Below are 24607 nucleotides of genomic sequence, written 5' to 3' on the forward strand. Positions count from 1 at the left end.
GGTATTTTGTATCCACACTTCTTTTGGCTTGAATTGTCCTTTTAGCCCCAATTAAAAACAATACTAGATTCTAACACAGCTTTTTAATCCTGAATTTCAGATCATAGAAAGAAAAATTCTTTTATGTATCTCGAAAGAGAGGAAATGTTACCTCTACTTAAATTTCAGAAAATGTTTAAAACCTGGTGTATGTTTTGGTTTGGTTTGATTTTATTTTTTATTTTTAATCTAATGTCACTTTTCAATTTTTGAAGCTCATATAATTCACCTTAGGTTCTTTCCAGAAGCAATTTTCTTCAGAGAAGTGAGAGTCTTACTGTGATCAATTTTATTATCAGGTCTAAGTCTCTTTGCATTTACACTGGTTTTATTTGGTGAATCTCCCTTGATTATACTGCTGTAACCGAGAGGAGAATTGGGACCAATAGGACTGCTTGGGATCATAACAAAATCCACACACTTTCTGAGTGTGGTGTATTGTCCTACCTAGTGGTATTCGACCACTTACAAACAGAAAGAATGAGTTTGCTCTACACCCTTAGCTGAGAGCCAGCTGGCTTTTAGCTCAAGAGGTAGAGGCGTTACAATAACGCTGTACCCTGTCATCAGTATTTTCAGAGTCTAGACCCTCCCCTCCTCTTGAGTAGCTGAAAAAGCCCTAGATCCTTGGATAAAGATCAGGGAGTGCTCGGGGAAAATGGTAGAGTATGTAATTCCACAGGCATGGAACCACTGCTTTGCCCTCTGTAGCCACTGCATTCAAGCTCAGTTTTGCACAGCCAATTCTATAAGCACATACATGGGAGCTGGCTGTGACATATTGCAAAGAAACAGATTATAGGTCTACATTGCAGGGTGTGAAATCAGATTCAAGTCTAATCCCTCTTCTGTCTACACACAGATTGTGCTAACCCAGGGCTCACAACAAGGGTTCCACAATCCCATTGGAGAGGAGGGTCTGAGTCTGAGTTAAGATGGGATTTAGGGTTCAAGCTGTATTGCTTTGCAGTGTAGATGCAGCCCCACTAGATTAGTGCTGTGGGATTTGGCCAAAATTCCTCTAAACAGCCAAGTTTGGTGGACAATCAAGCTTTCCTACACTATACCAAGAATAAAGGGCTAGAGTGGTCACATTTTGGAAGGATTCAAAGGAGTCTGGAATATAGGTGTTAGAACTCATGTCTGCATACTACAGTGTGGATGCTGATGCCCCAGGACAGGACCCAAGTTTCAACAATTCCTAACCTGAGGTTACAAATGAAGGTAGGCTAACAAACCCAAGATCTGCTAACTCAAATTCTTCTCACCCTAAGATGACATTCATTACATGTCATATGCAGTGTTTTTCTGTAGTTGAAGGAAGTGTGAAAGTTTCAGATCCAGTGAGTTCTTCCAGCAAATCCTGGGCTGTGCTCCTTTTAGTCATTTCTCCTCTGAAGTCTCTTCTACTTTGTCTCTGCTCCCGAAAAGGGGAATTGTGTGCCTTTTATGACCTAGAAAAAGAAAGAATTTGGCTATATTGGCCTGAAACTCTTACTCGTTTTAGGAGTGAACTCTTAACTAGAGGTGATGCTAACCCATTGGTGGTCCTAAGCAGGAATATTTTGACCTCTCCTTCTCAAAATCAAATAGGAGACCACCTTGATCTGCTTGGGCCTCTAAGCAATTGGTTAGTCTGCTTATACTTTGCTTTTGCATCATGCAGATTTCCAAACTGTAAGCACATATATAACAAAAATCTGAAAACTCTTTTTTTATTTATCTAACATTTTTGTGTTACAGATACTCTGCCTTACAAAGTTCTTAAAGGCCACAGCAGCAGTGTCACTTGTTTACTTTATCCATACAGTAAATCACCCAAGTTTGATCCAAGCTGGCTGGTGTCAGGTGGCCAGGATTCTTGTGTGATCTGGTGGGATATATTTACAGAGGAAATTTTGCATCAATTCACTCTTCAAGCTGGTCCAATAATGAACCTGTTGTTATCACCAGAAAACTACAGAGTAAGAAAAGACAGAGTAAATAATGGGGGGTTCATTGGTGGGAGGAAAGATGGAGTAATATTTAACTGGTAACTATACAACATATTCTTATTTTATTTGTAACTTAATTCCCAGTTACTAACTCCTTAATTTACATTTTGTATGAAATCTACCATTGCTTTCTGTTTTGAGTTCTGATGCATCACTAAGTCATCAGCCTGGTGAACTGGAGTGGAAAATCAAGACTTTGCTTTCTGATTCTGGCATTTTTAGAGAGAGCTAATTTTGAAAACACAAAATTGCCAAAGGGCACACAAATTCTGATTCTCCCCATATTTATGTATGCGGGTGTAAATCTCAGGTGGTTCCACTGAAGTCAGTAGCTATGCTGGTGTAAAAACGATGCGAGAGGAGAATCAGGCCAATAACATCTAGTTATGTAGAAATGTGTGTGATTATTTTGACACATTTCTGTTGGGGTGTTTCTCATATCTAACTAGATGTTTTAGAAACTGTCTTGTGCTTCAGAATGAATGATGAGTTGTAGTGCTATTTTATTTCTCATATTTTTATTGAGCATTTTTTAAATGTACAGGGCTCAATACAGCAGACCCTTACTTACAAGAGAAACCCCTGAAGTCCACGGAGCAAGAATTTTACCCCTTAAAGGTGAAATACACCTTCGTTCTAAGAGGCCTATTCGATAACCTATTTACCATGCGAGGTCCACTTAGGGTCCAACTATATTATAGCTGCAGGTGTAATTTCCAGCTTGGATTGATGTACGTGTGCTAGCTTTGATTGAGCTAGCTCACTAAAAATAAGAGGGAAGACACAATAGTATAGGTAAGGGGTAAGCAATCATTTTTAAAAGGGGACAACTTCATAAATTTCTGATGTGACCCTGGGCCACTCCGAAAAGGGCAGGGCCTCAGGCAAAAGGGGCAAGGCCAGGAGACTTCTCATGCTCCCCCTCCCCCCCACAGTCCCTGATTGGCCTGCGGGTGGAGAGAGAGTGCAGAGTCTCTCGGCTCCTGCCCCCACACTGCCAGGGGCACGTGGCAGCTAGTGAGAGCCACCAGCTGTTTTAAAAGAGCCAGCATTTGTCTCTAGTCGCCATGCGCCCTTGACGGGGGGAAGGGAGAGGAGACTTCACACAGCTCCCTTGTCCCCAGGTCTCAATTAGTCTGTGTGCGGGGGAGCAGCAGGGCGGCCGAGGGCAGATCCACTGGCTTGGCAGGTCGGATCCAGCCCATGAAGGCCCCTTTGCCCATCCCTGGTGTAGGTTGTGGCCCAGGCTTGCTGCAGGAGTAAATGCTAGAATATTGTGCAGTTTTAAGGTTTTAACTGGTTCATAGGGCCTTGTGATGGCCTTCTGCACTGCTAGGTGAAAATCACACCTGTGGCAAGGAGTGGTGATAACATGATTTCTTAAGGCTCACAAGTCCTGTTTTCAGGGTCTGTGTTGGACTTATGTGATACCTATATGTAGTTCTGGTCCTTTGCACTGGGGTGAATTTTGCTCCTGGGTGAATTCTGCCCCATGTCAGGAAGGTTTGCAGAAACTGATCCACAGAACAGAATGCAGCTGCAACCGAGGTTCCCTCTAAGCTGTACAGCAGCACAGTCCTGCATCTGCTTAATCAGCCCTCCCAGTCAGGCAGCTCCATGTGCAGAGCCATGAACTCCTGACTGGGCAGGTCTGATTAAGCATCTGTGGGCCTGTGCTGCCATTCAGCTTAGAGGGAATCTTGGTTGTAACATACCCAGTTTATGCACTGGATATATTTTTCCTTTGGCCTTTCTTGTCATAAGAACTGACACACAGTTTTATGTCAGATGAATGGCAATTTAGGTTAAGGTAGATTTTTATTTCTTTTTATTTCCAGGGAAAACCTCAAGCACTAAGAATATGTGATTATATACTTTTTGTTTTAATAGATGACTTGTTGATGTATTTGATTTTTAGAAACTCCAATACACATGCATTGAATTGCATCTTCACTTTGGAGATAAAATTTATTGTTAATCTGTTTAAACAATTTTTGGGGTGTAGGCTGAATTACAACACTAGTTTCTAAATGAATATATTTTGTAGCAGGGAGTTAGTTTTTTTTTTTTTTTTAATTTTCTGTGCTTTTACAGTTTCTAGCACAATGGGTCCTGGTCCAGAGTTGGAGCTCATAGGTACTACCACAATAAAAAATAATAAAAATAGTGATATTGATATTTTTTTTTCAGCTGAATGGGCACAGGATTGTGTGCTGTGTATGCAGTGATCATTCCGTAGCACTTCTACACCTTCATGAGAGAGTATGTCTCTTACATGCCAGGAAACATTTGTTTCCTGTGAAGATGATAAAATGGCACCTTGCTGAAAATCTGCTAATTGTCGGATGTGAAGATGATTCAGTTTATGTTTGGGAAATTGAAACAGGTAATGTGTTTTGTTTTGTTTTTTTCTTGTTCGGCCCTTGCTATTTAGTTTTGTTTTAATCTATCATGTATTGTTACATATACCGTGATTTGTTGTGGGGTCATTCAAAGGTGGTAGGTCACATTTATTAATTAGTATCTTTTAATTTTTTATTATAAATGGGCAAGAATTAAAAGCTCCATGTGATACAGAGTATGTTAATATAAAATACAAGAGCTTGAGTCAGATCCTGACTAGCAGGTGATTAGCTGATATTGCAGTACAGAGAAGTGCGCCGGATATTTCTGGAAGCTATGAATAAAAACATAACTTATCTATTTTAATTATTAACAAGAGAATAATTTACTGTCCTACCAATCTCAAATTATATCAGTACATTTTGCCTTCTTCAGCACACTCATAGTCTTAGCAACATTTTGAGTTAATTGATGACCAGTAATAATTAATTGCAATGCTTACAACTGTGTAGCTGGGAGAACTAACACTGAGTATTTAAGCTTAAATGGTGGATTCACTACTGATTCATGAGGATGGTAAATGTACTTGTTTGAATGTTGAGAGACTTAACATTATTAGAAGCTTTAATGTTGAAAATTGTAATAGTGTTTATCTCTGCAAGTGAAAATGCATCTTGTGAAAAAAAGAGTACATAATGTTTTCAGAAGCCATCTAATTTACAGAATAATAATCCTAGAGAAAAATATAATGTTATCAAATTCACTATAAAAACTTAATTCAGAACATTTATAAAGATATTTTGCTCTACAACCTAATATAACTAAGTCAATGGCTTTGCTGAAAAAGTACCTATTTTAGACAAAGTTTCATGTTTAAATGTGAAAAATACCAATATTCAATGAAGTTCTTGGCAAAAAGCAGACTGCATAAATTATATACTGCATGGATTTTAGTAAGCTGTTTAATACAGTTGAGTAATTAGGATAAGAACTGCCAAGTCATATGGTACTTATTTTTCCTTGACTATATTGAATCATTTTTAATGTTTTTCTAAAAAAATTGGCTTAGCTTCATATGCAGTTATTAGCATTCAAAATCAGTTGAAAACTATAATTTTTTCCAAAACTGGTATGATTTTTCCTGTCTTGAAGACCTATTTTTGCACAATATTTATTTAGGTTATAAAAATGCTTGTAAATAATACTGAAACAGAAAAGATGTTGCTCATAGAGAACCATACTGACCTGAGAAGAATTTAAATTATGTGTAGTGCTGCATTTATTTTCTTCTGTGTTCTTATTATATGCTGTTCTGCAAGTAAGATTTAAAACTGCTGCTTAAAATTACAGCTTTAATCCTACTGCAGTGAAAAAAGGGTGTGGGATAACATTTTCTAAAGCACCTCAGTAACTTAAGTACATGGGCTACGTCTACACTGGCCCCTTTTCCGGAAGGGGCATGTAAATTTCAGCAGTCGTCGTAGGGAAATCCGCGGGGGATTTAAATATCCCCCGCGGCATTTAAATAAAAATGTCCGCCGCTTTTTTCCGGCTTTTAAAAAAGCCGGAAAAGAGCGTCTAGACTGGCCCCGATCCTCCGGAAAAAGTGCCCTTTTCCGGAGGCTCTTATTCCTACTTTGAAAAAGGGTACTTTTTCCGGAGGATCGGGGCCAGTCTAGACGCTCTTTTCCGGCTTTTTTAAAAGCCGGAAAAAAGCGGCGGACATTTTTATTTAAATGCCGCGGGGGATATTTAAATCCCCCGCGGATTTCCCTACGACGACTGCTGAAATTTACATGCCCCTTCCGGAAGAGGGGCCAGTGTAGACGTAGCCATGGTGTTTAAGAGTCATATTTTCAAAAGCAATTTTCAGGTACTCTGGAGTTATTTAAGAGGAGCTTTTGAAAATTTTACACTTCTCCATTCATATATTTGATTGGTTGGGCACTTGTTCCTACCTGGAGTTACTGATTAGTATCTATAATGTGTAAGGCTGTATCTATACTAGAAAGGTTTGTCAACAAAAGTGCTGTTGACATACAAAAGTTGCCAAAAGTGAAAACTGATCAAACCATTCTTTTTGCCTCCCATTGTTGACATTTCATGGCCACATTGCTAGCACCCTGTCGACAAATAGAGCAAAGCAATGTGGGTAAGCATCCCAAAGTGCAGTGTTGTGGGAATCCCCTGCACTTCTTGGGATTCCCTTGTAGCTCTGTGAGCTCTGCATGCTGAAAAAAGTCCAAGCAGCACAGCAGTTTCTCCAGCCCCCCTGCAGCAGCAGTCTGCCCACTACTGTGTTTCTAGTGCAAGGCAGAACAGAAACTCTGCAATGATTTGCTATTTGTTTGTTCACTGAATGGAGCAACTCACTCAGCTGTCAGATACTTCCTGCAGCTTTGGAAGATGAGGGGTGCATGCCTGCAGGGCAGCAGAGATCACTAAACACAGTCATCAGGGCAGGCATTGTGGGATACTACTAAAAGCCAGTTCTCTTGACAGAACAAACAGCAATTGTCTCTTCATTGACAATAAGGGGAGAGGAAAACACAAAAGTGTCTTCCAGGGCTGGACAGTTTTGTCACTAAAGCTGGGTGTTTTTTTCCCAACACAAGTCCAACACAATTCAGTGTAATTGTTCTCACTGTTTTGTCACCAAAAGGCAGATTTTGGTGACAAATGTGCCAGTGTAGACGAGGCCTAAGAATCTATTTTTGTTCTTGTATTGTAAGTCTGCTCTGTAAATGACATGCCACATTCTGTGGATTTTCCTCCAGACAGGTGCACGTTAGATACATTCATTGTCCCCTTCTTGGTTTTTGGACCAGAACACACAAATACATTTTGGGGCTGAAACCTGGTGTACAATTTTAACCAGAGAATTGTTGTATTCATTTGAAGCCTATCCTGAAATGAAATAAGCCAAATTTATGTTTAAGGGTGACAAAATAAACTACACTTTCTAGATGTTTACTGTAATTTTCTCTCCATCACAGTTATAGTACTTTTTAAAAATTGGGGTTCATTAAATTATTATAAATTAAATTATAAAATTATTTCATATAATGGATTATAGCTTTGGATATTAAAAATAAAACGGCTGAGATGCTATTATTCAAAAATTCACTTTTCATACACATTTTCTTATGCATTTGTTATTATGAATCCATAATATGCAATCTGTGTTGATGTTAATATATATTTGCAGGATATACTGTACTTCAGTACTACTGTACTGTGCTTCTTAGGAGCTCTTACAGCATATACTAAATCTGAAAGGGGCTATCGACATATTATTGGATTCTAAGGAAACTTCAGATCCTACAGTATATCATTGAAACACTTAAATACTTTAAAAGAGGAAATTAAACCATAAGAACTATGTTAAGAGTGTAATTTAAACTCATAGAAGGAAGAAAAGTCAGAGTTGAAAGAACTAACACTGCTCCTCTACTTGTATAAAAAAATACTACAAAGCATTGGTTGGTCATTCCATACAAAGGGTTAAATTTTCTTAGAATTTCTACTCAATGAAATGAAGTAATTGTAGAAGTTACATCAGAACAGAACTCTCCGCGTGTGTTCTACAATACCTAATCACAAGTAGTTGGACCAAAAAGGCAACGTTTTACATTTCAGTCTTAATTTCCTTTATACCCAAGTTAAATGTAGCATTTTAAGTGCTTACTTTATTTTGGATATCTATGCAAAATGAGACTATTTTGGTGAAAACTGTGAAGCTATAATTATTATTGCTATATCACACATTTAATGACATTTGGTGCAAAAAATTAGTTCCAAATTTATGAAGTTACATGACTTTTGCAGCCTTCAGTAATGTTCTTGCTATTTTTACTGCTGCTTTAAACTTAAGTAGAAATCGTGCTGGGTTCAATTAATTAGGTAGTGAATAATTCACTTTGTCATTTAAGAAATGAGACTCTAAACTGTTGCAAGCACTCCACCTGTGGAGATCCCATTGATGCTAATGGTAACTCCCATGCCCCCAGAATGAAACGTACTCAAGCAGGGAGGACTAACACAAAGTCTATACATCACTTAAGATTTCTTTTGAGAGCTAACATGGGACTTAAGTAGTGTACAGTCTTTCTGTTAGCCCTCTGCAAAAAGAAGAATTTCATCTCTGTGGTGTTTGCAGGATAAGGAACCAAGTGAATGTCAGTTGTTTCTGGCCTAGACTATGGAAATTAAGCATTATTGACCAGCTCATACTCAGCTTCTCTCTGTGTGGGTGGAGTTGTAGCCCTGTGCAGCATCCAGATATAAATGCAAGTCCCTGTACTCCACAATATGGGAACTGTTCCCTCTGATCCACCAGGTCAGGAGTGAAGAGAATTGGAGAGGAGACAGAGACTGGCATTGAATAGACCAGGTATGCCAGTAGGAACCAGCTGTATCATACTAAAGGATGGTGACTTCAGTGCATCCTAGTGAACAAAGGAGTGTTACAATACTACAGAGACCCTCTAAAAGTCAGAACATAATTTTGTCCTTTCATGGTACCTTAGAGATCTCGCCTATTTCACAGTTAATAGAAGGTAACGTGATATAATGGCACAGCAGTATTACAAATTCACAAACGGTGCAAGAGGCAGGATTTTTAAACTATAGACTATTTTAAATTACTGTTTTAAATATTTTGCTGCTAGCTTCAAGAAGCAGGGTCTACTAATAGACCTGAGAGAAGTAGCTAGAAGTTAGCAAGGCAGCCATTTGTCACACTGATGGATAGCTCTGAGCTTTTCCTGATTCGTTTTATGTGTCTGTAATTGAAATAGTACCTATTATACTTAGGGAACTCCTCCTAGGATATACTGTACTGGGTTAATGTAAATTATATCTGTACAGCAGTAGAACATAGGAGGTTATGGCACTGATCCTTGAAATTGGTCTGACCTAGATTCAGAAGTATGTAGATATGTCAGTGCCAGTCAGGCAGGCAGAGGCATTGTCTTGGTCCTCATATAGACCCATGTGAAAAGATTAATATAGTATCATCAAACAGAAATCAAAAGATGTCTATGGAAACAATGCAGACTTTAACTGTGGGCTGGAGATGAAATATCTGTTTATATTTGAGCAGAGTGAATCATGCATTACTATAGCCTAGGGCTGTGTCTCGACTGCATGCCTTTTCCATAAAAGGGATGCAAATTAGACGCATCGCAATTGCAAATGAAGCGGGGATTTAAATCCCCCTCGCCCCCGCTTCATTTGCATAAGCATGGCTGCCGCTTTTTTCCAGCTCGGAGCTTTGCCGGAAATAAGCGCCAGTCTAGACGGGGATCTTTCAGAAAATAAAGCCTTTTCCGAAAGATCCCTTATTCCTTATTTATGGAAAAGGGATGCAGTCTAGACACAGCCTAGGTGTGGCCAACTACCCCATTGATGTAAGTGGGAGATCTGTTTTTGCTTGCTAGAAGATTATTCTGTTTGAATGAAGCTATAGACTATTTGATTATGATAAAAACTCAGGAATCTAATTTTCTGTCAAACTTGTATATAAATTTTACAAAACTGTTATGTTATTTGTGTATTAGAATTAATTGAAACGTGCAAAACTTGCTATCATGTAGCAATTCCAGGATGCAAACCAAATTGGATTTTCAGAAAGTCTTTGACAAGGTACCTCACCAAAGGCTCTTATATAAATTACATGGCCATGGGATAAGAGGGAAGGTCCTTTCTTGGATTGAGAACTGGTTAAAAGACAGGAAACAAAGGGTAGGAATAAATGGTAAATTTTCAGATTGGAGAGGGGTAACTAGTGGTGTCCCCAAAGGGTCAGTCCTGGGAACAATCCTTTTCAACTTATTCAGAAATGATCTGGAGAAAGGGGTAAGCAGTGAGGTAGTAAAATTTGCAGATGATACCAAACTGTTTAGGATAGTCAAGACAGAAGCAGACTGTGAGGGACTCCAAGAAGATCTCACCAAACCGAGTGATTGGGCAACAAAATGGCAAATGAAATTTAATGTAGATAAGTGTAAAGTAATGCACATCGGGAAAAATAACCCCAACTATACGTACAATATGATGGGGGCTAATTTGACTAGGACAAATCAGGAAAGAGATCTTGGAGTTATCGTGGACAGTTCTCTGAAAACTTCCACGCAGTGTGCAGCGGCGGTCAAAAAGGCAAATAGGATGCTAGGAATTATTAAGAAAGGGATAGAAAATAAGACCCAGAATATCTTACTGCCCCTGTATAAAACTATGGTACGCCCACATCTTGAATACTGTGTACAGATGTGGTCTCCTCACCTCAAAAAAGATATTTTGGCCTTGGAAAGGGTTCAGAAAAGGGCAACCAAAATGATTAGGGGTTTGGAACGGGTCCCATATGTGGAGAGATTAAAGAGACTGGGACTTTTCAGTTTAGAAAAGAGGAGACTGAGGGGGGATATGATAGAGGTCTATAAAATCATGAGTGGTGTGGAGAGGGCGAATAAAGAAAAGTTATTTAATAGTTCCCTAAATAGAAGAACTATTAATTAATGAATTTAATGGGTAGCAGGTTTAAAACTAATAAAAGAAAGTTCTTCTTCACACAGCGTGTAGTCAACCTGTGGAACTCCTTGCCAGAGGAGGCTGTTAAGGCTAGGACTATAATAGAGTTTAAAGAGAAGCTAGATAATTTCATGGAGGTTAGGTCCATAAAAGGCTATTAGCCAGGGGATAAAATGGTGTCCTTGGCCTCTGTTTGTCAGAGGCTGGAGAAGGATGGCAGGAGACAAATCGCTTGATCATTGTCTTCGGTCCATCCTCTCTGGGGCACCTGGTGCTGGTGACTGTCAGTAGACAGGATACTGGGCTAGATGGACCTTTCATCTGACCCAGTACGGCCGTTCTTATGTTCAAAGAAATTCCAAGAAGTACTTGATACAGTTTTGTTGGTGTAAATCTACTTTGTTTTGCTTTCATAGAGACTCTCTGAATTCACACCACTTGAGGCAAGATTATGATATAGTCCTCTGGGTCAGATTCTCCCCTCAGTTACACCAGTTCAACTTGTAACTGAGTTAATTCAAAAGAATCTGAAAACTAGGGGGAGAGGGAAGAAGACCTCAGTTTGTTTTTCAAAGGATCCTAATAGCAAATCTGATGCCTTAGCAAAGTCTTGGAGAGCCAGTCATGCACAATGAAAGATTCTCTATAGGAAAAGAGGACTCAAGTCTCCTCTTAGGGCAGGTCTCTCCTTGCCACTCCAGAGATCGAGCCTCTGGCATTCAATTTAACAGGTATAATAGTTTTCAGAACTAGTTTTCAGATTCTTTTGGGAGGCTGTGCACAAATTATGTAAGATAGTAGAGGATGGGTAGGTCCTTCATTTTGCATGGTTGTTTCAGTGTTGCAAAGCGTTAAGAGGTCTTGAAAAGCACCAAAAACTATGTTACATAATTTATGGACAGCCACTCATTAGCGTTTTGTTAATGTATTTTCATGGGTTTACTAGCTTCATCATCATCCCTTGCAGCCCATCTTTTCAAGTTGGTGGCTTGTTTTTATAAGAAGGTGTCAAGGGGTACGCCCCCGTCCAGGGGCTCGGCCCCCTCCGACCGGGCCTATACAGTACTCCAGAGTCCCTAGGCCAAGGTCCCGGCCCTTCTATTAGGGTATATACGGTAGCAAAAGTCTCAACACGAAAGTCCCGGCCCTTTTATCAGGGCATATACGGTAGCAAAGTCTCAACACAAAAGTCCTGGCCCTTCTGGCAGGGCATATACGGTAGCAAAGGCCTAGTCGCTCTGAGAAGCCTCCCCGGCCTGGGGTTTGTTTGTCCAGGGAAGGGGAAAACGTGTGGTAGGGGGACCCGGGCCCTCCCTCTCCACCGGGTCCCAGCCCAGGGCCCTTTAGGCAGGGCCTATGGCTCCTGACGGCTCGGCGGGGGCTCCGGCCGATACACGCCGAGCCAAACTTTGTCTCCCTTGCCCTTGGCTGCTTCCTACCACGCCCTGGTCCCCCCCGGGCCCCTTTGCCTCTCAGGCAGTACCTGTCGGGGTTGGGGCACGCTCCTGCCACTCTGGGCCGGCGGCTGCTTTCTCTGTGTCCCGGTTCAGCACGGGCGACGACTCTGGACCCAGCGACTGCAAGAACTCCGGTCCGGCCTGGTCTCCTCCTTCTCCCTGGGGCCTCCCTGCCTGCTGGGCTCCTCCTGCCTTTATACCCGGTCGCTGTTGGGAGCATGCCCAGCAGGGTCGGAGGGGCGGGGCCTTCTCTGCCAGCTGGGCCTGGGCTATCTCCTGCTCGTTAGTGCGGGGCCTGTCCGCCCCGTCACAGAAGGGTTGTACTCTTTCTGCGTCTATCTGTAGCTGAGTATTTTTGAATACTGCTGTTAGCACAATCAGTAGCTCTACAGATCACTAAATAGTGATATTTCTGCTTTTAGAATGAAAAGTTGTCACATTTAAAGTGTATCTTTTTTCATAAAAGTTACATATAGGAAATGACACTGTTCATATGTGTGCGCTCTAAAGAAACCCATGCAAAATAATATGGACACCATACATTATAATCTTTGATGTATATAATTAAGGTCAGTGCTGGTAATCTTTCATATTTTAACCAAATTTGTAACAAATACTTGACATTTTAATTTTTCCATGATACGAAATGTTGCAGAAGTCTGGTAAATTGATAGATATTTTTTTCCAAATGTATATTTAAAGAACTACTTCTGAGTCCTTTGTATTGTTTTGTGTAATACAGTCACGGCTTTCTTTAATTGTGGATACTAAAGATCCAAAAAGTACATTTGGGGTAGTCATTACTATGGCATATGGAAGGTATTTTCCAACCTCTATGTGCCTTAAAACAAATATGAAAATCAATAGCAAATTTCATTCTAATTGTAAAAAATAAATATGTTTTGCGCTTAAAATATGTTCACCACTTAAATCCACCTTAATAAGGAAATTGGTTCAGGATCTATATTGCCTTTATTGTTTCCTGAGCAGTTGGTATCTTTGAGGGATTGTAAAATGAGGTAAATATCAATATAAGAACTACAGTAATAAACACAATTTACATTTTTTCCTGTGGAGACCATTATTTTCTGATTCAGTTAGTTAATATGTGATGATGTCCAGGACCAATCTGAATCCATTAAGAATGTCTACACTGCAATTAAAACCTGTGGCTGGCCTGTAACCCTCAGAAATCTACAATACAATTATACAGCCCTACACCCTAAGCTCTGCAAACCACAGTCGGCTGGCATGGGCCAGATAGGGCTTTTTAATTGCAATGTAGACATACCCTCCTGGCCAGAGCCTCCCTCTGGCACCACTGCAACTCCCCCCCACACAACCCAAACCCAATGCATCCATACTATCTCCCAGACTCTGTATTCTAATCCGCATCCCAGATCACAACTTAAATCCCTGCACCACCCATCTGCATCCTTGCCCTAGTCATAAGCCTCTCTCACATCTTGCAGTTCTGCACCCCCTCCTCCATGTCAGAATCCTCTCCTGAATCCATAGCCCCTCCCAGACCCTGCACCACAACTCTCTGCCCCATAGATCATAACCCAAACCCCTGCCCTCCTGCCCCAGGTCACAACCCATACTCTCTGCACCCCTGCTCCTGCATTCACGTCCCCTCCTGCTTCCCAGTCCCTTCCATGCCCAGCCTCCATCCCAGCCCCCTCACCTCTACCATTAATATCATGGAAGAATGTATTCCTTGACCACTTACCAAATTCTTGGAGTGATCCTCCATCAAAAAATAACTGGCCACCTCCAATCTAGACCATTCCTGATAGTCTAACCTGCTCTAAAAATCCACAATGATAGAGATTCCACAATCTTCCTAGGCTATTTATTCCAGTGCTTATCTACCCTGATGGACATTAGGAACAAATTTCTAACCTAAACTTCCCCTGCTGCTATTTAAATTCATTGCTTCTTATCCTATCATCAGAGATTGATGAGAATATTTTTTCTCCCTTCTCCTTGCAACAACCTTTTAGATACTTGAAAACTGTTATTCCCCTCTCTCAGGCCATGTCTTCACTCGCCACATCGGAGATCGAAGTTCTGGTGTTTGAGTTAGCAGGTCTAGTATAGACCCATAAATTGAATGCTAAGGGCAGCTCCTGTGGTGTCTGTACTCCTCACAGTTGCAAGGAATAAGAGAAGCTGACAGGAGCATTTGCTCCTGTTGGCCTCCCATGGAGGGGATGGCGCAAAGTTCAGTGTAAGGTAAGCCGACTCCAGCTAGTATTCCAGGTAGCTGTAATTGTATACGTTAAGCTGACCTTCCAAATCTAGTGTACACCTGGCCTCAGTCTTTTCTTTTTTTCCAGACTTTGTTTCTACAAAATATGCAGGAAAAATGTGTTTATAATATGAAAGGTAATATTTCACATGAAATATAATATGCATTGTTGTCAGGTGAAATATTTGTTAGCTTTATGAATTGATTTTTATTATCTTTGATTCATATGTTTGCAGTTCCTTATCTTTGATTCATTTATTTTAATTACATAGAGAGTAATTAAAGGAATTAAAAAAATCCCAATCATACTAAAGGATGTAATTGTATTTTTCCATACAACATTAAATAGTTAAGGGAAAAACACAGAAAAATACATACGAGCAAAGTACAGGAAAGTGTAAATAGAAAATTACACAGGGGAAAAAATATGTTAAAAGAACAGTAAGATTGCAAACTCAAGAACCTGAAGTGAGACAGTGCCATCATTAAAGCTGCCTATGTGAAACTAATTCAGTCCCCCTCTGTATTCACGTTACTTTTAATTGCATGATAACACACTACTATTTTCACAGGATCCTTGTCTTATTCTGTAATTTGAGAGTGTTTGTTTTAAAATACACCAATGGCATTCAAGTCCATTCTCAGAGATTCTTCTTGTAACCACAACTGCCCTTTTTTAACTGACCAACATGTGCTTGTTCTAAAACAGTCCTGATTTTCTTTGTCTGGATGCATTTCTTGGATTAATTTTGCCATTTCTGTAACCATCACTCTGCTTATAGGAATACCTTTTGATCTCTTTTGCGAAAACCCCAGATTTATTGCCTCATCAAAGTTAGATGCAGCAGCTTTATGTACAATACATCTGCTTTTTACTGCTCCATTGTCTTTGCCTTCTTTTGCAAATTGCTTAATTATTTCTCAAGTGGGACTTTTTTTCCCCCCTCTTTGCTGCTGTCTGATTACAAACGTTTAGTTCCAAATGAGGTGTGTAATTGACTAGTCAGTTTATAATGCCGGGGTTCTACTGAACTCAGGGCCAAATTAAGAAAAGGGCTTTAGGGGCTACAACCCAGGACCCTGGGTTAAGTGGGGTCCCCTTAGCCCTGAGCTGCAGTCCTTAAAGCCCTAGTGTTCTGGGACAGCCGCTCTTTGACGTGGGGAACAGCTCTGGGGGCTGATGTTGGGTGCTCATAAAGTGAGAAACACTCAACTAGTGGAACTTGTGAAAAGCTGGGTTTTAATGAAGGGCCAGGCATCACATAGGAGCTTTGTGCTAGAGGCAGGGATAGCAGCCAGTTTGCCATAACAGCATTCCAGTGCCTTAACCATCTTTTTTTCTCTTGAAGATCCTTGCCTCATTAACTATAAATCTTGCAAATTCTGCAGCACCTCAGAGGGACAGACAAAAGCTTCCTTCAGTAAACAATCCTGGTTCATCCCCAGAATGCTGCTCTATTGAAAAAATAATGGTTGTTGTCGATGTATTATAATGAATATGTACTACCTTAATTTAAATCTCTTAGGTAGATAACCTTAGTTCTGGCATTCTTGCACTTTGAATACTTGACTTTGCAATCTGAGCATTTTGTTAACATCCATTTTGGTGTATAATTTTCTAGATACTGAAAAGAGAAAATAAAAAGACCCAGAAATTCTGTCATGTGGAATCAGACCTACCTCCATCATAATCAGGAATAGAATATTCGTATACCCAGTACGGATCTCTGTGACTTGCACAACAGAGTGACAGATAGCAGTATAAGCTTGTTATCTTCTATGTAGACTAGCCCCTGAAGGAGAATGAGACATGGACATTGCCAGTGGGTTTCACCAATATTATTTCTGTGGATTCAATTCTAGGTTCAAGTTGGTGCTCCAGAGCCTGGAGACACTAGTACTTCTCAATAAAAGAGTTGTACAAAAATTTTTAACATGAGCAAAACCATGTATTTTCCCCTAATCTGACCCATTTTTTTGCTGAGTTTCTAGGAGTGGTCAAACAAAAGATAGGACTATGCAGCACTTTAAAGACTAACAAGATGGTATATTAGGTGATGAGCTTTCGTGGGCCAGACCCACTTCCTCAGATCAAATTGTGGAAGAAAATTGGCATGACCATATATACCAAAGGCATACAATCAATTGGTCATGTCAATTTTCTTCCACAATTTGATCTGAGGAAGTGGGTCTGGCCCACGAAAGCTTACCTAATATACCATCTTGTGAGTCTTTAAAATGCTGCATAGTCCTCTCTTTTGTTTCAGCAAGACCAGACTAACACGGCTACATCTCTATTACTGGGAATGATCAGTTTGAGGTGGATACCTGGCATGGAAAATTTCAGTCTAGTGATTAAAAATTGGTGAAGTTGTAAGCAATGGCAAACAATCTTTTTGTTGTGGTGGCAGTTTTTAAAAATTATTTTTAGAGAGGCATGTTGGGCAACTTAAAGTAATAAAATATATTTCTATGACCATAACAAAATATAAAGCATGTTATAAAATAGACCAAAAAAGGATGCTGTGAAATATTTCTTATACATTATATACAAATGCAAATGTTAGCGCTACATTTGAAAATATATACTAAAGTGAGAGTTAGGGGGTGAGGAGGGTTCCAGGATGTTTGTGGGGGCCATCCGCCGGGGCTTTCTTCCCCTATCCCCAGCCAGCAGTGGCCATCTCTCTCCTCTCCACCCACCCTCCGTGCTGCAGCCAAGGACTGGAGGAAGAGAAGTTGGGGAAGAGGGGCTACTTAATCGCTCTGTGGCAGGCAAGATGGCTAGCCTCAGCACACCACTCTCTCTCTGTGGCGTGGCTGCCCCCAGTGGTCACTTTGCAGTACAGCTCTCCTCTGTGTTCACTGCTCCCCAGTGGACACTCTGCAGTATCGCATCTCTCTGAACAGCAGCCTACTCCCTTTCCATGTTCTGGGAAACAGTCCCATTCCTGGCACTTCTCATTTTTCCTGGCACAACCAAACCCTGACCTTGCCTTATGTTAGGGTAAGTTGCATACCAAATTTGGTGGTTCTAGCTCTTACTGTTTAGGAGGAGTTCTTCAACAAATGGGCCCACAGGCAGACTGACTAGTAAATTGACCCAGTATTGATCGGGTCCTTAAGGAGAGGCTCAGGGCAAGGGGCTGGAAGTGTGAGGGGTGCAGGAATCAGGGCAGGGGCTGGTGGATTTGGAGGGCTTAGGGCTAGGGGCTGGGAGTGTAGGGACTGTGGGACTCAGGATTCAGGGTGGGGAGGTGGTCAGGGAAGGGGGTTAGTATGTGGGTGATACAGGTGCTCACACTCCCTGGGTGGCAGCTCCCTGGGACTGGTCAAGCATCAGAGCTGCACTGCCCAGCTGGCAGTGGCTCCCTTGGGCTGTCTGCAATGGCAGAGCTGTGCTGCCTGGAGAGAGGCAGTTTCCCAAGGCAGGCCACAGCACCCGAGGCTGCACGGCTTGGTCGGTAGCAGCTCTCCGGGACTGGACAAGGTGTCATGGGCTGTGTTGCCCAGCTAGTGGCTGCTCCTTGGGGCTGACTGTGGCAGTCGAGACTGTGCTGCCAGCCAGCGGCATCTGATTCGTCGATGGTTGCCAGCAACATCCATCCCATCTCCAGCCAGCCACTCTCTTACTGGAGCACCCACCCACTGTGATCATTCTGCAATATAACTGTGCCTGCTAGCAAATTTTTCCCTTTGCTCTTTATGAGAAACACTTGCATTCCAGACACATCCCATTGTCCTGGCACAGCCAAACCATGGCCTTGCTTTTAAGTTATGATAATAGGAAGCTGCATACCAAATTTGGTATTCCTAGCTCTTACCATTTAGGAGGAGTTTTTGCACAAACACACTCACATACAAATGGACAAATGCACAAACACTCTCAAATATATAGTACATAATATAAATGCTTTTCTATTTCATAAATTTTCTATTGTCAGTTTGGTTCAAACTTTAAACATTTTGGCAGGCAAGCAATTGGAATATTTTCAAACGTTATATTAATGGGTTTTTTTAGGCAGTTTTGTGTTGCCATTATTTTAAGAAGCATCTCTAACAAAATAATGTCTCCTCAAAGTATGAGATCGGGGGCATGGCTGCATATGGTGTGTGTGTGTGAGAGGGGAAGGAGTAGGGGAATCTTCTGATTTGTCCTGTTTTTTTTGCTAACCAAGCCTTGAGACAATAAACTGATATTAAGCTACATATTGCTGGAAAAGTTTATATTTTGTTCATGACAAATATTCCCTTCATAGTTTTATTAGTACTGGGTGTGACGGCGTGTTGGGGTTTTCCCGTCTCCTGCACCCCCGTAATGACACGGACAGACTCCACCAGCCAGTAGAATAGAGGGAGTTTATTGTTTCTCCAGGATACAGCACAGCACAGATGTCATCTGGTTACAGGAACTGGGGCTAAGAGGCCTCAGTGCCCCCCCTTGAGATGGGGGGTGGCTGGGCCCTACAATCCCAGCCACCTCCCTAGCTCCTTCTCCTCTGCTTACCAGACAGAAACTAACCAACTCTCTTCCAGCCCTGCCCCCCAGCCAGAGGCGGCATTCCACCTTCCTTTGTTTCTCTCCCTGGGGGTAGCTGGTCAGATGGGTTGAGAGACCCTCTTTGCATAATGACTCATCCCCTGCCCTGCTGGGCCATGCTACAGTCAGTAGCCTGTGGAGGTAACTCACAACCCACTGCCCAGCGTAGCAACCAGCAAGGTACCCCCCTACTACGTCACACTGGGTAGTACACAACTTGTACAATAAAAAAAAGTTATGTTTAAAAGAAGCACATGGGATCTTTTTCAGAGGGATAAGGCAACATGCCACATTTATTGATAATATAACAAAGTAGTATATGCATTTACACACACACACACTGCTGATGGAATAGTTACCAGCCTGTTGCTCAGCCCAACCTCTTGGTCAGATAAGTCGGGTACAAGGATGGAGTTGAGCTCATGTCAGTCCAGACTGATGCTCCTCTTGGCAGGACAAGAATCTGAAGAACCATACAAGACACCCCATTCTTTATAGGATTTTCCTTCCATGCAAGTCTATCATTTGGCCTTGTCAGGCCTTAATTAGTCAGTCAGCATCTCAATCGGTTTTTCTGTGACATGTTTATCTGGAGGTTGTATTTGCAGTCACCTGATATCAGTCTGCTGATGACCCCTCCTGGGTGTTGTCTTCTGGTGAAAATTGTTACCAGTTCCCTATCAAGGGGTGCTTGCCACTAACTTCAGGGTTCGTCAATTTGCCCCGGTAGTCTGCGTCTTCAGTGTGCTTTCACTTAGTTGATAATTATTTGGTGCTTCTGAGTCTCCAGCCTCTCCTTTGACCCTTTGAGCATGCAGTGGCCTTCACACTTATCTCTCGTAAAACGTTCTCTCTCTTTCACACAAACAATACATTTACAGAATTGCAGCATGGAACAAAGGGTACTTCTAGTCACTTTAACAAAGTTACAAAGTCTTTAAACTTCTTTCTATCTATTACAAGGCCTTGCCTAATATTAACATCACTATGTATTACAATATTCTATCCCTTTGCTTTAGCATCAGAACATGCCAACAGAGATGGAGCTACGTTTTAACAAAGCTGCCTGGCCTGTCTGAGGCCTGCATCTTGTATTTAAGTTTAATCGGAATCTTTTGTTATAATATATATTCATTATAACTAACTGACTTATTAGTTACAAAATTCCAGGGCTACAAAAAGAGGGAATCGGGTTGCAGGCCTGTAGTGAAACAAGAAAGTGTCCTTCTCTGGATCTTGTTTACTGGTTAGAAATAGGTTTTATGACACTGTTTAGTTCACTATAAGGGAGAAATGCTTTTCCAAAATATTTGTACATTACCTCTGGTAAGGATGTGCAGAGAGAGGATTACCTCCATCAATGGCAGGGAATAATCCCAAATTTCCCCTCCCCCAGGAGGCACACCCTAGTAAGAATCCCTGCTTGCACATCATCAAATTCAGTTTCTCCATTGATGGAAAATTCCTAACGTGCTCTAGTTTCCATTTATCAGTTGCAATGTCATGGATCAGGAGTCCTGATAATAAGGGTACGTCTACACTAGCTCGTTAGTTCGAGCTAGGGAGGGTAATTAGGGCAAGCGGAGTTGCAAATGAAGCCCGGGATTTAAATATCCTGGGCTTCATTTGCATGTTCCCGGTCGCCGCCATTTTTAAATCCCCTTAGTTTGTACTAAGGGGGATTTAAAAACGACGGCACCCGGGATCATGCAAATGAAGCCCGGGATTTAAATATCCCGGGCTTCATTTGCAACTCCGCTTGCCCTAATTACTCTACCTAGCTCAAACTAACAAGCTAGTGTAGACATACCCTAAGAGATGTAGTGCTGAGGCTATACCTTATCCCAACCAGAAGACAAGGGTGGGAGCCACCGGGCATGGAAGGCAGCAAGTGGCAGGCCATGAGCACCTTTTCTGATCATGCAGAGATTAAAGGCCCTTAATAGTGCTCAGTTTTTCATAGCCCCAGGAAAGGACTAATTGTGGTATTTGGGTTTCAGTCTAAATCCTAAGAGTCACAGGCCTCCAAGGTCCCAGTCTGTCTGGAGCCAGTGTTGTACATTGTTTAATGAGGTGTTTACATTGGACAGTTTTGCTCTCTAGTAGCTGGTGTTGGAGATACCTGGGCTTTAATAATTAGAAATATGACTTTTACCAATATATTGATTTTTTTTTTACAGAAGAAAAAACAAACAAAATGTTTTGTTTTGGGTTAATCCAAATTAAACATTTGGGGTTGCTGAAACATCAAAATATTTCAACTTAGGAATGCAGGAACATTTTGTTATGTTCAGAAATGAGAAAATAAAACAGTTTGACATTTCCAAATAGAAACTCTTTGTAACTTGCCATTTTGTGGGAAAAAAGGGGGATGGGGGCTTTTGGTTGCAGTTCAGGATGGAAATGCATTTTGCAATACTGGATTTTCCTGTGGGATGGAATTTCAAGCAGATGTAAAAGAAAGTATGTAAGAAAACCTTAAAATAATGGGGAGCAGGGTATAATCAATAAAATGTGCTCTCTAGCTGGCTAGTTAATACAAGCTTTATTTGAGTGAGGGTGAAAAAAAACTCAGCTGTCAAACCAGTTTGCAGTGTGGGGAAAATCCCTGTGGTGCTAAACTGTAGGCCTGAGTATGTTGTCAAGCACAGTTGAGATGGCAACCTCATGCCATCCAGGATCTCTAATATAGTTGTTCTACTGTAAAGCCCAACACCATTGGAGAGAGGGTGAGTACACAGAAGAATCTTTGCACCAAGAAGCAGAATGCACTCCCTGCCTCTGGTGGCACCATGTTCCCTCTGCAAGATGTGGCTTAAGCCAATTACAAATCCATCAGACAGGCAACTCCGGCAGACAGGAAGGATTGACTTTGGCAGGATGCTTCCTCCCATTGACTCCCAATGCCTTATTCACTGCCCACTGAAGTCAATGGGGGTATGTCTACACTACCCTCCTCGTTCGAACTAGGAGGGTAATGTAGGCATACCGCACTTGCAAATGAAGCCCGGGATTTGAATTTCCCGGGCTTCATTTGCATAAGCGGGGCTCCGCCATTTTTAAATCCCCGCTTGTTCGAACCCTGTGCCGCGCGGCTACACGCGGCACGAACTAGGTAGTTCGAACTAGGCTTCCTAGTTCAAACTACCGTTACTCCTCATTCCACGAGGAGTAACGGTAGTTCGAACTAGGAAGCCTAGTTGGAACTACCTAGTTCGTGCTCCGTGTAGCCGCGTGGCACAGGATTCGAACAAGCAGGGATTTAAAAATGGCGGAGCCCCGCTTATGCAAATGAAGCCCGGGAAAGTCAAATCCCAGGCTTCATTTGCAAGTACGGTATGCCTACATTACCCCGCTAGTTCGAACTAGCGGGGTAGTGTAGACATACCCTGAAAGACTAGTGTTGACTTCAGTGGGTATCAGATTAGGAGTTTTCTCTGGTGTTTGTGGTTTAGACCCAAGTACCAGAAAGAGATAAACTAGTGATATATAAAATGTAAGACACATCATTCTTGTGCCCAGAGTTGAAGCCTGTTCTTTAGCAAGGCATCTACAAGACAGTGGAATAACACTTCAAGAGAACGATTTCTTTTTAATCCACTAGTCACCTCTTTATAGCAGTCCTCATAAATATTTTTTGAAGAATAATAGTGTTATTACCCTGACCAAACCTATGACTAATAAAAATGGCGATGAAGCTTTTTATAAAGCCACGCCCATTTAACTTGATTGACAGTGTATCTAGATTTAGAGAGAAGGTAACAAATAAACTTCTCATAAAACTAAGTTTAAGGCTTTATCCAGTGCCCATGAAGAAATAATTTGGGAGATATTAATGAAACTCTCAGAAGTGTATGAAATTCTCAGGATATCAAGGTAAACCCACTTATTAATTGACTGTATTTCTATGCCTAAGTAATTGTCAAAGGCAATCATAATTTCATCACTGTGTTCCGTTTGTCCTTGCAAATTTTAATGATTTACAGTGTCCCTTGGTCTTTCTCTCTACCTTTTTTTCATTTTTCCTCCCTTTTTCTCCCTCTTTCTTTCTGTTTCTCTTCAGGTCATTGGTCAGAATTAGATTTGAGTGGGTGAGTATGGCCTAGCTGATAAATCCTGCAGTTGCTTTTTAAATGCTGTGGGCTATGGTGTAGCTTGGGTCAAGGTCATAGTGGTCACTGCCTTTTTTAAAATGCATTCTGTATAGCCTAAAGGTCTGGGCTTTTGTAAAGCTCAGTTGTGAGTTGCTTAATGTATCTGGTAGCTTTTTTTTATAGAACTATATATATATATAATGTAATATAAAATGGCAAAATGTTCTTTTTTTGTCTACTTCATATGCAGCAATAAAACACATTTGGAGGCAAAATATCTATTTATAATTCATATAGTTTGTATAAAGTTCATTAAAAATATTTTTTCTAGTTAACTAAGTTGGATACCTCTAGGGTCCCATGCCCCTGGTTAGAAATACAAGTCAATTTATATATTTGCTGGAGTAAGATGCAGTAACTGTGAAATGGTTTTGTTAGGAAGGGGCACCAGGTCGATCTCTATGCAGTTCATGTGAACAAGGCAATGAACTTCATCTGTAACTGATGATAAATGATAAATCTTCAAAAGTGCCAAGTAGCAAAGTTCCATGATAGATGTTACTTGATTGAAATGGGTATCCAGTTGTTTTAGTGAATTCTGATAAAGATTTTTGGATAATAAGCCAAGATATAAACTTTTAATAAAGTAACTCTTTAGTGTCATGTTTTGTTATAAAGAAAATACATTAATAGTTGTGATCATGTATTCTTTTCAAATAGATAAAATGAGATATAGCAACTACTTTTTTTCTAAACCATTCTGTTGTTTGTGTAAAATGTATCCACATTTTAAATTTTAGTTTAGCTACCCCAGATTGAAAATTTTAAAAATCAGTTTTTCTTTCACACAGTCATACTCTCTTCCCCTCAGTCATCTATTTGAGGATCCCAAAGACAGTATAATATTAGTGACCACATTATGTGCAGCACCTATTTGAAAGGCTTATTTTAATGTGAAAGATGAAGTTTTCAAATAATTTCCATTACTGCCTCAGCAAAATTTGTGTAAGTATCTGCTTCCTCCCATGGAAAGATGAAACATACATCTATATCCCCTATGAATTTTAATGTCCGGATCCAAAACTATGATATTTCTACATCCTATCACATGGAACTTTACTATCTTTTGTAGCATACCAAATAAGTAATTAACAGCTGATAAGCTATGCTCAAATACTGTTAAGTGTCCTGTTGCATCACTAGGAGGAGTTAATTGAGGGTTGAAAGGCTTACATCTCCCCTGAAGGGAGTTCTTCATATTTGAAAAAAGGCTCTAGTGATTTAGCCATTCTGTTCTTCAAGGGTAGTGGTTTGACCTTCAATATTAATAGTCAGGTCAGAAACCATGTGGGGTG

The 24607-nt window shown here is 40.9% G+C and overlaps 1 protein-coding gene and 1 long non-coding RNA gene across 2 annotated transcripts in view; one reads left to right on the forward strand and one right to left on the reverse strand.

Annotated features, from left to right (window-relative positions):
* The window catches only part of WDR72 (WD repeat domain 72), a 216777-nt gene that overhangs the window by 54985 nt on the left and 137185 nt on the right, over positions 1-24607 (forward strand). The window contains exons 12-13 of the mRNA XM_014580591.4: positions 1783-2003; positions 4224-4419. Coding sequence (XP_014436077.3) covers positions 1783-2003; positions 4224-4419 — 417 coding nt within the window. The remainder of the gene's footprint in view (positions 1-1782; positions 2004-4223; positions 4420-24607) is intronic.
* LOC142818321 (uncharacterized) lies at positions 65-12970 on the reverse strand. The gene is made up of 2 exons (XR_016350656.1): positions 12391-12970; positions 65-1493 (listed from the first exon to the last, which is right to left on the reverse strand). It is a non-coding gene; the product is annotated as an uncharacterized LOC142818321 (long non-coding RNA).

The sequence above is a fragment of the Pelodiscus sinensis genome, chromosome 14, assembly GCF_052426305.1.
Source record: "Pelodiscus sinensis isolate ZL-2025 chromosome 14, ASM5242630v1, whole genome shotgun sequence".
Lineage (NCBI taxonomy): Eukaryota > Metazoa > Chordata > Testudines > Trionychidae > Pelodiscus > Pelodiscus sinensis.